The sequence below is a fragment of the Schistocerca americana genome, chromosome 8 (genome assembly GCF_021461395.2).
Source record: "Schistocerca americana isolate TAMUIC-IGC-003095 chromosome 8, iqSchAmer2.1, whole genome shotgun sequence".
NCBI classification, from domain to species: domain Eukaryota; kingdom Metazoa; phylum Arthropoda; class Insecta; order Orthoptera; family Acrididae; genus Schistocerca; species Schistocerca americana.
The window spans coordinates 249,266,559-249,281,576 of NC_060126.1; the positions used below are offsets into that span (position 1 = coordinate 249,266,559).

Here is a 15,018-nt window from a genome sequence, read left to right on the forward strand (position 1 = left end):
AAATAGTGCAGTGTTATATCAGGTTTATTCTTATGATGAACGGATTAAAGCAAATATGTGGGCTGCAAATGGGGAAATCCACTGAGATAAGTGACTTTGACCAAGGGCAGATTTTCATTATGCAGAACATGTGAACGAGTAGCTCGAAAACATTGAAGCTTGTTGAATGTTCATTTGCTACTGTGATAAGCATTTATGAAAAGAGGTAGGACAGTGAAATTACCACTAAGCACTAAATGGGTTGATGTCCACAACTTTTCAGATAACATGGGTTTCAGAGGCTTGTCTGCTCTCTAAACTAGGATAGATGGTGATCTGTGATACTGCTGAAAGAGCACACTGCCGGTACTTCCATAAGTGCTTTGGAACACACCGTTCTTCGTACATTGTTGAACGTGGAGCTCCTCAGCAGACTACCCGTTCGTGTTTACATGTTGACTCAATGACATCGTAAATTACAATTAAAGTGGGCACGAGACCATCGGTATTCGACCTTTAAGCAATGGTAACATGTCAGCTGTTCGGATGAATCAGGTTTTTGCTACTTCAGGTGAACAGCAGTTTGAAATGTGCAGCATGCCATGGATCCAGGTTGCTCAGAGCAGTATTATGCTACAGCAGACATTTTGCTGCACTTGTGTGGTACCTGTGGTAGTAATCGAAGACATGCTGACAGCTGCAAATGACATGCATCCCTTCGCACTTGATACCTTCCCTGATGGCGATGTCATTTTTTAGCAGTATAATTGTCTGTTGAGGCAGCTGAGATTGTGTGCGGAAGAACTAGCACAAAGAGGAGAAGTAAGGAAACCCCATGGTGGAACAACATATGTAAAGAGGCAGTACTTCGAAAGAACAAAGCCTTCAGAGAATGGTTCCAGACCCGAACAGAGGAAGCTAGGGTAAAATATAAGTAAAGCAAGAAAGCGGCACAGACCATAGTAAGGGCGGAGAAGCAGAAGTGGATGGAAAAATGGACAAGAATGTTAGAAGAGGACAGTGAAGGGAACAAAACAGTACTTTACACCATGGTAAGAAATAAGAGGAACGACAGAAGCGAGTGCTTGAGGATCATGGATAATAATGGAAGAGTTGTGGAGGAAATGCATGAGCTCAAAAAGATTTGGGAGGAGTACTTTGAAGATCTGTTGAATGCCGCCAAGCGGGTAACTAACAGCGATGGAGAGCCTAAGGCAGCAGACGATTATAATAGTGGGGAAATTGATGATCTAACTTGGAATGAAGTGGAAGAAGCCATAAAGAGGATGAAAGGGGGCAAGGCACCAGGTTGGGACGAAGTAACGGTGGATATGATACGAGCAGCAGGAGAAGTAGGAACCCAGTGGCTATACTGAGTGCTGAGGGTGGTGTGGAAGGAGAACAGAATTCCTGAGGATTGGAAGAAAGGAATTATAGTCCTGATCTTCAAGAAAGGGGATAAAAGGAGATGTGAGAACTACAGAGGAATCACCCTGCTATGCCACTGTGGAAAAATCTATGAAAAGATCCTGGAGAAGAGAATAAGAAGCAGTATTGAAAGTAGACTGCAAGAGGAGCAGTATGGTTTCAGACCGGGAAGATCAACAACGGACCTCATATTTGTGGTAAGGCAACTGCAGGAAAGGCACTATGAGTACGGGAAAGACTTAATCATGGCCTTTTTAGATATTGAGAAGGCGTATGACAGTATCTGTAGGGACAAGCTCTGGGATGTGCTGAACGCAAAAGGGATAGATGAAGAGATAACACGAAAAGTCAGAAAAATGTATGAGGGAAGTGAGAGTTGTGTGAAAGTGGGGAGGGAACGTACTGCATGGTTCAAGCTGGAAAATGGGCTGCGACAGGGAAGTGCACTTTCGCCTTTATTGTTTATTATTGTTATGGATTAAATCCTACAGCAAGTATCAGATGCAATTGGAGATCATAAAATGAAAGCAGCGCTTTTTGCCGATGACCTGATGTTATGGGGAAATTGCGAGAAGGAGGTGCAAGAGCAGTTAGATGTATGGGAGGCAACGGCAGCACAATATGGAATGCATTTCTCTGCAAAGAAAAGTGAAATAATTGTCACAACAAGGAAGAAGAATAGGCCAAATGTGGATATAACTTGTGGAGGGGAAAAACTACAAGTGGTAGAGAACTTCAAGTACCTGGGAAGCATGATTGAAAGTAAGGGGGGAAACGCAATGGAAATAAATGAAAGGTGCAGAAAAGCAGGGCAGTTCTACAAATGCATTAGGGGGCTTATTTGGAGCAAGGAGGTGCCACAGAAATCCAAGGGAATTATATACCTAACCTACTTTGTCCCCATATTGGCATACGGAAGTGAGACATGGGTAATGCACAAAAGCGACAAAAGTAGAAAACAGGCTAGTGAAATGAAGTTCCAGAGGAGCAGGTTGAGTGTAACAAGACGAGACAGATTGCGAAATGTGTATGTGAGGGAAAGGCTAAAGGAGGAACCAGTACAGGACAGGATAGAAAAATCAAGACTGCAGTGGTATGGACACATGAAGAGAATGGATGAGGGAAGAATTCCAAAGAGGGTGTTTGATCTGCAACTGGAGGGGAAGAGGCCCAGAGGAAGACCAAGAGATAGATGGGTGAAGGGAGTGAAGGAATGTGTGACGAGAAGAGGAGAGAACTGGACAAAGGTGGAAGAGAGGGAATGGTGGAAAGACAGAACACGATGGAGAGGCTTGTGTTCCCGACAGACCCAGCCAGTGGCTGGAAACTGTCCAAGATGATGATGATGATGATGATGATGATGATGATGATGATGATTGTCTGTGTCTCGAAGCCAGAACTGTGCTACAGTGATCAGAGGAGCTTTATAATGAACTCGCATTGATGTTCAGCAACCCATCTGGGTTGCTATCTGGCACCATTGCTGCATACACAACTCAGTTGTCTATTATTTACATGAATTACGTGACCTGTGCATAGACATCTAATGCCACAAACCTAACAACAAATTGTCGGATCCCTTATACGCAGGATCTGTGATGCATTTCATTCCAAAGATAGACAAACAGGCTATTAAGCAAATTGTCATAATGTTTTGGCTCATCAGTGTATATTGTAGCACCTACTTTTATCTCTTTGAAATATAGAGATGCTTCTGCCTTGAATAAACAAATAAGAGCAAATCTGTATAATTACATGCTAGCCACATGGTAGCATTTGAGGCTTTGGAACGCTGCTGAAGTCATATGGTGTTCAACCTTGTTGTGACAGGAAGTGGATAAAACAGTGGTGCAAGAAGGGATAATTAGCTGACTTTGACAAATTTCCCTCGTTGCTCACAAAACATTCGCAAACCACTTAAGGGATGTGACCTTAGAGCATATTGGCTGCTAATAAAGATTCCTAACCCCCCCACCCTCTGTCGATCACAGCTTATAGCTTGCCCTTGCTGAATTGAATGTAGACCGTGACTGGCAGCACACCATCTTTTCAGCTGAGTCTATATTTAGCTCAATGGATGACGGTCTGTTGATGGTCTTCAAGCCAATAGCACATTAACAGCCCACAGTAGCTGGTGCAACATGTGAGTGAGTGTTGGCTACATTACAGTCTCTTGCTGGGGTAGACTTAATCAGATACGTGAGGAATATTTCATCAGATTTGTGGTCATCTTGTCGTAAATCATTATGTGCACATCATGAAACACGTATGGTGCCTTGTGTGATGATGTGCTATCGCCAATGGAGTGGTCCAGTTCTAGCAGGACCACTTACTGATTCACACGAGTTGAATTTTTCGGAAATGATTTTTGCAGCAGGCTGACATGGACCTGATAAAGTGGCCAGTTAGTGCTGGTGTAGAATTCCATTTAAAATTTATGTGCCTAAATGAAGCATCATGTGAACTATCACTGGCCATCACATGGTCCCAGACCTTGGGTTGGACACATGGGGGAGTCTCAAAAAAGAGACTGGGACATATTTCCAGAGGCTGAGTGCCTCCATACCTAATAACATGAGGCAGGTAATTCGTGCCAGTAGTGGGTGGACCTCGTGCTAGCCTCAGGGTCATCCCTGAAGTAAAACTTTCACATTACACCGCTTTATGTTATAAAATTTGATACTGCTGTGTCTTTGTTAATTGAAAAACTACATGAAATCATTGTACTTGAAATTTTATTTACAGAATGTGTGCTACTTAGCAGTTAATACATTTAAATTTGAAAAATCACAAACAAGTGGATTTGAATCAAATTAGAAATGGGGTCTTAATATGGGACAGTACAAAGAAATACTTAATATTGACCAATATAAGACAGGTAAACCCAAAATTAATAATATTCTCTGCCCAACTGCCTTTCCAACGTTTTGTGCATTTATTTTGCAAAAAAAAGTGCAGTCAGGGCATAGACAAGCTGTTTTCTATATTGTCATTCTTCAGGTGCCTGAGGATAGTGTTCCATGAACTGTGACCTTTTCTTTATGTTGGTCTTCAGAGAAATGACTACTGCGGAATATGTAGTCAATGTCTTCATCAGATTGCACAAGTGAAGCATCATCCTCAGTTAAATTTGTCAGACCCCGAATGACTGGAAGATTGTTTCCTGTGCGTTTTTTTTTTTTTTTTCCTAACGAACAAAATTTTTCACTTCTTTTATTATGCTACAGCTTTCTTCTGTTTTAATTGTTTAAAATGTTCCCTGTCTGGAAATACTAGCTACTGAACAGATTCAGACCACCTCTGATTTTACTAGAGTGGATGGCTCTGTGTGGCTTGCTGATTTTTGGGAGCTGGCCAAATATCATCTGGACTTTCATATATTCCATTGTTTCCATGATGTATGTCAAAATATCTGGTGTAATGCGGAGTCGTCTAAATATATGCCTCTTACCTGGGAAGAGTTTCATTTTCCAGAGGCTATTTATAGCATTTTTCATTGTTACTGCTGTCAAATAGGCCATTCCAAATAACCTTGTGATCAAAATTGAGGTTACTACTTAATATACATTCTTTGCCCACCACATTTCTATTTATTCGGGGTAATGTGTGCATTTAACCGTCCAGAGATGTCCATTTAAGAGGGTATGCAAACAGATGTGTGCACAGTTCTCTTGCTTTGTCTATCACACATACGTGATATGATGTCCATCAAGTATTTAGCACAAGAAGATTATCATCAGATGGCTTCACAAAGTTCACAAGATTGTCAAACCACTTAGTAAAAATATGTATCTGAATCCAGTTACTAGGCTTGCAAGCTGAAGTTATCTTAATGTGAGCTAGCATGTCCCAATATGTGATACTACGAGGGCTATCCACAAAGTACATTACATTTTGGAATTAAAAATAAAGTATTGGAAATTTTTTTTATTATATACAGATGAAAGCCACACTTAAATATTACTATTCTACATAGTTGCCATTTAAATTAAGGCACTTATCGTAGCGATGGACGAACTTGGAAATTCCTTCGCCGTAAAATTCGGTCGCCTGTGCCTTCAACCACGTGGTTACCTCTTCTTGAAGCTGTGGGTCGTCATCAAAACGCTGCATAGCCAACCACTTCTTCATTGCTGGGAATAAGTGGAAGTCTCTCAGTGCCAGGTCGGGACTGCACGGCAGATGAGGAAACAACTCCCACTTAAAAGATTCGAGAACTTCACGAGTGGCATTTGCCGCGTGGGCCCGGGCGTTGTCGTGAATCAGCAAGATCTTTGAGCCCAACTTTCCCCTGCGCTTGTTTTGTATTGCTCTTCTGAGGTTGTGCAGAGTTTGGCAATACCTTTGAGAGTTTATTGTAGTGCCTCTTTCCAGGAAATCCACAAAAATCGCACCTTTTCTGTCCCAAAAGAGGTAACCACGTGGTTGAAGGCGCAGGCGGCCGAATTTTATGACTAAGGAATTTCCAAGCTCGTCCATTGCTACGATAAGTGCCTTAGTTTAAATGGCAACTATGTAGAAAAGTAGTATTTAAGTCTGGCTTTCATCTGTATATAATAAAAAAAATTCCAATACTTTATTTATTTTTAATTCCAAAACGTAATGTACTTTGTTGATAGCCCTCGTATAATGCATCAGGATACCTGTGGTGTCATATATTAGGAATAAGCCATCTTATAAACAATATGATTTCATGAATATTGTTGCATCAGCTAATCAGATCCAATGCTTTCAATACCAAGGATTCTTGACATTATCCAGTTCTGTAATGGTATTATTCTCACTGCTGTACGCCTCAGTCATGACAGAACCTAAGTTCTGGTACTTTCCGACAGAGGGAGCACTTACTTCGTTAGAACCTGGCTGTCTCATATTAGTGAATTCTCTCGTAATAGACATCTCTCCTTTACTTTCAAAATAATTTTCAGTAATGATGGTATCTTGTGGGTAAATTAAAAACAGTGCCAAATCAGAACATAGTTATTTCCTCAAATTAATTTCTAATTATAGTAAGGCAAGTTGTAGTCCATTCAGTCATCTGGTGTCTGTAGTTTCTTACCTGCAGGTGACTGAAATAATTGAGTTCTTCTTTCCTTGAAAATAAGGGAGAAATGAACCATAATTTCCATGGGAAAACCATATTCTACACTTGTCCTGTTAATTGGAAGATCATGCAGTTTCACACCTGCTTTTATCTTTTGGATCATTATATGCATCCAAATGAATTTTAGTAAATCTAGCATGAGAGGATTTAGATGTCACATTTAGACCCAGTAATTTAATTTTCTCAGCAAATCTGTAATTTCACCTTGAGACCAATGTTTATGTGTCATTGTGGAACATGTATTCCCTCTTATTCAGTTTCATTTTAATGATTTTTTTTTCTGCTGCATCTACTTTCCCTTTCTCTCTGCTACTTCTGTTAATTGTTTTGTCAGACAAAATTTTGTCTCTGGAAACTTAACACTATGTCGTCCGGCGACACCACGATGGTGTCGAGAGAATAGTATCGCTCAGTGGCTGGTGACAACACAGTGCTGTCGTGAGCATATTACAAAACCAATTGTCAATGGCCTCTCAGACCAGGACGTGTAGTTCCTTCTGTTAAATGTTAATACTGAACAGGATATAAAATCTGTTAAATCTGAGCTCAAGAGGGTAATCAATAAGCCAAAAATTGACTATTTTAGAACACTCCTCAGAGACATTCACTGGACTGATATTTACAGTGCTCATGGACATGAATGAAAAATAAAACGCCTTTGCTTATAAAGTGCTTACCTTATTTGAGCCCTGTTTCCGCCCAAAACTAACCAAGGTTAGAGCAAAGTCTACAAAGAAGCCATGGATTACTCAAGGAATAGGGGTATCTTGTAAAACAAAAAGAAAACTGTATATGTCAATCCAAAACAGTTCAGAGGTTGATGCTATAGCACATTACAAGAAATACTGCAAAATATTAAAGACTGTAATATGAACATCAAAGCAAATATATTACAAGGAAAAGATAGTCGTATCAGATAACAAAAGAAAGACAATATGGGATATAGTGAAGGAGGAGACCGGTAGAACCAGGCATGAAGAGGGACAGATAGCATTAGGAGTAAATGATACATTGGTGACAGATGTGTATAGTGTTGCAGAACTTTTTAACAAACATTTTATAACTGTTACTGAAAAGATAGTGTTGTCAGGTTCTGTAGATGCTGCTATGGAATACCTCAGACCAGACATTTCAAATGGCTCTGAGCACTATGGGACTTAACATCTGAGGTCATCAGTCCCCTAGAACTTAGAACAACTTAAACCTAACTAACCTAAGGACATCACACACATCCATGCCCGAGGCAGGATTCGAACCTGAGACCGTAGCGATCGCACGATTCCAGAATGAAGCACCTAGAACAGTTCGGCCACCAGCGGCCAGCCCAGACATTTCAAGTAACTTCCGTAATATGAATTTGACCCTCACTACCCCAGCAGAAATAATGCCCATCTTAAAATCTTTAAAATCAAAAACATCTGATGGGTATGATGAAATATCGAAAAAGTTAAAGAATGTGATTCTGAGTTAAGTAACATATTAAGGTATCTGCGTAACCAGTCGTTTATCAGTAGCATATTTCCTTAATGGTTGAAATACGCTGAAGTTAAGCCACTGTTTAAGAAGGGGGATAAAGAAATAGCATCAAATTTCTGTCCAATTTCACTTTTGTCAGCATTCTCAAAAATTTTAGAATAAGTAATGTACAATTGGCTGTATAACCATCTTATCTTGAATAACATACTGTCAAAGTCACAGTTCGGATTTCTAAAGGGTTCTGATATTGAGAAGGCTATCTACACTTATAGTGAAAATGTGCTTAATTCATTAGACAAAAAATTGCAGGCAACTGGTGGTATATTTTGTGATCTGCCAGGACTCAAACCCAGGCCACCCACTTGGCAGGCAAACATTCTCATACAGCCATGTTGCCTGTCCGAAAACTGACCTTACTTTATGGTGTTGAAGATAGTCAGAAATGTTTGAAGTCAATTTTCTCAAGAATATTTTAGAGTTGCAATGACTTGCTTTGTGCAGCTGATATTTGATTTCTGAGCTTCACATACCATAAATATAAAAAGTTACAAAAATATGATTGCTGTATAGTCTCCTTGTGGGTGAATACAACCTAACTTTGAGTAACTTACCTGCTGCCATGCACTACCTTCATGTCAAACTACTTCTGTTACTGTTCTGAGATACTTCCTTTGTGTTGTTGCACATTCATTTATTCTCCTTTAACTTTATCCTTTTTCTTAAGAGAGTTAATATACTTTACCATATTTATAGATACTATTAATTCTAGGATAATTTTATTCCTTCAGTATTTATGGGTCCTCCATTTTTAACTATAATTTAAAAATATTTAGTGACAGTCATGCCTATCCCATTTCCTAATTTACCTTGGCAAACATGACATGACATCAGTTTCACACAGTAAATGTAAAATCTTATTATATGCATTCATGAGTGCCTTTATCAAAACCCATATCATTGTACACGGTCTCCACTTGACGAATACATGAATAAACTTTCACCTATAACTATACATATTATTGTCATAAAATCATGATATTTAACATTAATTAATTTCTGTGTTTATTGCCTCCTCATCCTCCCTCTTCCCCTCCCGAGGGGTCACTTTCATAATTGTAAAACAAAAATTTTAAAAATGCACTTCTTTTTCTTTCAGTCTGAAGTGCCAGACCTAACAAATAAAGTGGTTTATGATTTGGATGATCCAAACCGGCCACGCTTTACGACTGCAGAACTGAAGGAAATACTGCATGAGCGAAATGAACTGAAGGCTAAAGTCAGTGATCTGGAGGATGAGCTGGAAATTTACAGGCCAAAGTCAAGGGACTTGTGAGTTGTGTGATTTGTGTTAGATTCTATCTAGGTTATTGGTCACTGATGCTTAGTCTAGGATTACTCTTTTGTGCTTTATAACCAATTATAAAAACTCTGTTGTACTTAAGCTTCGAGAAAACCTAGTATTTATCTCTTAGTGCATACATTGTTTAAATTATGCAAAAAATTATTTCACTGTTGCCAATAATTTTAGTGCTGCTAGTTTATTTTCACTGTGACCTATTGCATATCTTTGCTGAAATATAGAGGTAAGTGGTAATTTTCATTTGTAGTAAAGTTTTATGCTTCAATACTACAATTAGTGGAATGATTCTCTTTGACATCTCATCCTTACCCACCCAGTTGTATATGTAACATTTTTGGACTCAGTGAATGTGCAAATAAGATTAAGGCTTCATATCCAAAGGTATTCATTGAATGCTAGATGGACAAAAGACTTTTTTTTCCTTGTTGCTACTAGTAACATTTCTGGAGTAACACCTGCGTGATACAATGCAAGCTTTTACTGCTGGTATATACACTTTTGACCTAAGGGCATTAGATTGTGGTCCAAGGCATATTTCTCTGTTGATATTTATTCTTTCAATACTGGAGACGTCGTCTGAGGTTATAACAACTTCGAAAGCAGTTACAATCTCGGCAACCCAAACCATTCCTTGCGGGGTGGGGGGAGTGGCTATGTACGTGCAAAAAACAGTATTCCATTTGAGTCCATAGATGAATCACGACACTGCATTGAACAGATATTTGAATGTTGTGCAGGGGCAGCTGAATTAAGTGAAACTTAACTTCTAATTGTTGTTGCTTATAAGTCCCCTAAAGACTTCAGAGCATTTCTGCTCAAGCTAGAGGGGGTTCTTGATTCACTTTGTAGGAAGTACCAAAAATTAGTTATATGTGGTGACTTTAATATTAATTTTATATATGATTACGCAAGAAAAAGGATGTTGGTAGATCTCCTAAATTTGTATGATCTGATGCGGACACTGTTTTTTCCTACTAGGGTGCAGAGGAACAGTAGCACAGCCATAGACACTATTTTTATTCATTCTTCATTACTAGAGGGTCATTCTGTTAGTAAAAGCACAAATTTTAACTCTAAAGACTTTGGTACTCAAACCAATGTCATGTATAATTACAATCTATGTAGGAAAGTTAATCCAACAGCAATAGAGATTCAAGGAACAAGAGTGGCAGGATGTTTATAGTGCCAATAACATAGATGATAAATAGTGTGCTTTCCTTAACACATTTCTCTTGCTCTTTGTGGGTTACTTTCCATTAGAATGTTCTAAACAGGATACTAGCAGTAATAGGCAGCCTGGGTGGCTGACTAGTGGGATAAGGATATCTTATAGAGCAAAGCGGGAATTACATCAAAATGTTAGAAGTAGTCACAATCAAGTTACAGGAGCCCATTACAGATGGTATTGTAAGGTGATTAAAATGTTATTAGGAAGGCAAAGAGTATGTGGTATGCAAATAGAATAGCTAATTCACAGGATAAAATTAAAACCATATGGTCAGTTGTGAAGGAAGTATCTAGTCAGCAGCACAAGGTCGACAGTATAAAGTCAGTTCGCAGTAAAAATATTTCTGTTACTGATAAATCAGGCATATGTACAGTATTTATCAATCATTGCTGGTGAATTAAATAAAAATTTGGTTTCTACAGGAAATCGTTCAACTTTCTTGGGAAATGCCTTTCCGAGATTGTTGTCTGAAATACTCCTCTGTGATACAGACAAGAGGGAGAGTGAGTCAATAATTAAATCACTGAAGACTAAGGACTCTCATGGTTATAATGGAATGTCTAACAGAATATTAAAGTATTGTGCTATACATGTTAGCCCAGATTTTAGCCATATTTCTAATTTTTCTTTTAGGAATGGTCGTTTCCTGAGTAATTACTCAGTGTAAAGCCGCTTTATAAAAAGGGGAAAGGGATAATGTAGATAATTTTAGACCTATTTCTATGCAATCAGTGTTTGCAAAAGTTATTGAAAAGGCTGTATATGTAAGGATAATTTATCAATTCATATCACACGATTTGCTATCAAATCTACAGTTCGGCTTTAGAAGTCTTTTAACAACTGAAAATGCTATATTCTCTTTTCTCTGTCAGGTACTGAATGGGCTGAACAAAAGGTTTTGAAAGCTTAGCATTTTTTTTTTTTTTATTTATTTATTTAAGTAAGGTAAGGCATTTGATTGTGTTGATCACAAAATATTGCTCCAGAAGTTGGACCATTACGGAATGCGGGGAGTAGCTCACAATTGTCTTACTTTAGCAATAGGCAGCAAAAGGTCATTATTCACAACGTTGATAACGGCTGTGATGTGGGGTACTGTCAAGTGGGGGGGTGCCCCCCAGGGATCAGTGTTGGGGCCACTACTGTTCCTTATTTATGTAAATTATATGCCCTGTAGTAATCCGGGTTACTGTAACATATTTCTGTTTGTTGATGACACTAGCATGGTAGTAAAGTATGTTGTGTGCAACGTTGGCTTGGTTTCAAATAGTGCAGTACATGACCCAAGTTCATGGCTTGTAGAAAATAAAATAACACTAAATAACAGTAAGACTCAGTTTTTCAGTTTCTAACACACAATTCAACAAAACCTGACATTCTAACTTCACAGAACGGGCATATGATTAGTAAAACTGAACAGTTTAAATTCCTAGGTGTTCAGATAGATAGTAAGCTGTCTTGGAAAGCTCACATTCAGGATCTTGTTCAAACACTTAATACTGCCATTTTTACTATTTGAACGGTGTCAAAAGTGAGTGATCGTTTGACACTAAAATTAGTCTAATTTGCTTATTTTCATTCGCTTGTGTTGCATCATATTATATTTTGGGGTAACTCTTCCCATTCTAAAAGGATATTTTTGGCTCAGAAATGGGCGGAGTTCATGAACCTCTTGTCGACCCCTGTTCACGAGTATTTTGATATTGGCCTCTCAATATATATATTCCTTACTGTCACTTCTTGTTAACAATATTAGCTTATTCCATGAATAAACAGCTTTCACTCGGTTAATACTCGGCAGAAATCAAACATGCATTTGGATTGGTCTTCATTAACTCTTGTGCAAAAAGGTGTGCCATATACTGCTGCATCAATTTTCAATAAGCTACCACTCAAATTCAAAAATCTTAGCAGTAATCCACTCGCTTTCAAATCAAAACTGGATAGTTCCCTCATGGGTCACTCCTTCTATTCTGTCAAGGAGTTCCTTGAAAAATTAAGCTGATTCTTTTTGTAATGTTGATTGCGTTTACTTAAACTTATGGAGTGACTTTTTTTCAGGTTCATAAACATTTATTTTTATCCATTATTACTTTTATGTTGTAATTTCATGTACTGGCATGTTCCATGACCTTGAAGATTTCCTCCTCACTTTGGTGCTACAGAACTTGACATGTAAATAAATAAAAGTAAACGCCACTTGCCGTGGGATGATATAAAATCATCTCGCACATGTGGTCAAGTGTACATAGAAACTACAAAAAGAAACATTTACACTCAACTTAAGGAACAGAAGACCAGTTATTGTCTGGCATTTGCAGATCATCATGCACTGGGATCAGGGAAGCCCAAATTCATTTCTATGGCACCACAGTTTCACATCAAAGTCTAATCATTACTGTTCTACAATGTACGGAGAGGCAATAGAAATTCAAAAGCACAAATACCCCTTTAACAGAAAAGGAGGATTAAAATTGCTAAACAAAATTGCACACTCCAACTCTTCCTATCAACAAGCTCCATAACACTGGTCAAAGTGAATCCGCAGTGGTGTGACAACATCACAAACTAACTTTTGTGTGTATACATACAAAGTTTGGCTGGTTGAGCTTGTTTGAGATTGTAACTGCTTCCTTAGTTATTGACTCTGATGGTGTCTCCAGCACTGGAAGTTGAAACATTACACGGAGAAATTTGCATTGGACCAGAGTCAAATACTCGTATAAGAGTATCGTCAACAAAGTAAGTGCCGTTCCCCTATTTCTATCCATGGCAGCGCTATGATCGCAGTTCTGAGCATGCGCAGCAGTTACTCCAACTCAAGGAGAAAACATGTACGCCATTTTTGGATCACTGCTGCCAACATGTGCTTTGTAGTGCTTCTTTATAATGTCAGCTATAATTTAAAACACTGCCGCTTGTGAAATCAGATCTGTGATTTGTTTTCTAAATGCAAAGAAATGTAAACCAAAGGAAATTCATCAGCAAATCTGTGAGGTTTATGGAAAAACTGCTCTGAGTGATTCACTGGTTAGAAGATGGGGTCAGACTGTTCAATGAAGGACGTGATCAAGTGCACGATGAAGAACGAAGTGGACACCCACCTGTGGTTACTGATGAACTGGTTCACACAGTTGGAGAGAAGATAAAGCACTACCGTAAGTTTACACTTAGTGCCCTTGTTATGGAAGTTCCCCAAATCTCACGATCACCAGTTCATGAAATTGTTACGGAAAAACATCAATGATGATGATGATGATGATGAGCTGAAAGAACATGTTACCACATTGTTGAATACTTCTTCTATGAAGAAGGCATACAAAAACTTGTGCCACGCTAATAAAAGTGCCTACAAAATTTTGGAAGCTGTGTAGAAAAGTAGTTGAACAGTTGTAGATTTTCATACAAAAAAATATTTTTTCTGTTTCTGTACACGCTTGTTTTATATAACCAAACGGAACTTACTTTGTGGACATACTTCGTAACAAAAATAACAAAAATTGTTAAATATTTGTACTTGTGGAAAATTTCAGTGCACACCGTTTGGATCATGTTACCATGCTCACTTCTTGAATGTGATACAGTAATACTTCCTTCTTTACCTGTCACAGTCAACATTTCTTGAAGACAATTTGTATGCATTGATAAAATATATGAATACAAAATCATTAAAACAGAGTTCATCATGAAACAGTGATAGTAAAAATGTTGCAAACTACAGCAGTATGTTAAATCTATTTAAGATTTGGTGTTATTGAGTGAAGAATACGTGCAGTCTTTACCACGTAATGGTTAGGCAGTTTATGCTACAGGTGTAGTAGACAGCTGGTGTCTAATCACTTTTCAAGTCTGTCTTAAGCTGAGCTTATAATTTTCAGTATGTGTAAGATGGTTAATGTTAGTCAAAACAAGCATTCAGTATTGTCATTGTAGACTGATTTGAAGAACAACTGCAACTGAGAATTATTTTCACTAGATTGAAAATATGCATCAGTTGTAAATGATCTATCTTTCATTGCACAATTAGTTTCGGTGACTACATGTTTTGTTAAGTCACTGGACCCATAACTATGACTTAACAAAGATTTTGATGTGTGGCACCTGAAGCTGGTGATAAATGTCTCCGAAACTAGTTATGCAATAAAATAGGGATCATTTACAACTGAAGTGAATTTTTAATCTAATCAATATTATTGTAGTTACAAAGGCCAGGTGTTATAAAATTTCAGCAGATAACTGTGTTAAGTGACACTACAGAAAAATTATCAAATACACAAATAGTGGATAGAAAAATGTAACATGTTTCATAAAAATAGTGAGAAGTAGCCACAGTACCACTGAAATTAATGCTTCTAAATGTAAACTTAGGTTGGTGGAAGTAAGAAAAAGAAAAGTACAGATAGGGACAAATAGGTAGTACATCAAATCACATCTAATTCAAAA

General features: G+C 38.1%; 1 protein-coding gene across 3 annotated transcripts in view; it reads left to right on the plus strand.

The window, feature by feature from the left end:
* The window catches only part of LOC124544895 (RILP-like protein homolog), a 166,953-nt gene that overhangs the window by 85,082 nt on the left and 66,853 nt on the right, over positions 1-15,018 (plus strand). For all 3 annotated transcript variants that reach the window (XM_047123623.1, XM_047123624.1, XM_047123625.1), the window contains exon 5: positions 9,144-9,316. In XM_047123623.1, coding sequence (XP_046979579.1) covers positions 9,144-9,316 — 173 coding nt within the window. The remainder of the gene's footprint in view (positions 1-9,143; positions 9,317-15,018) is intronic.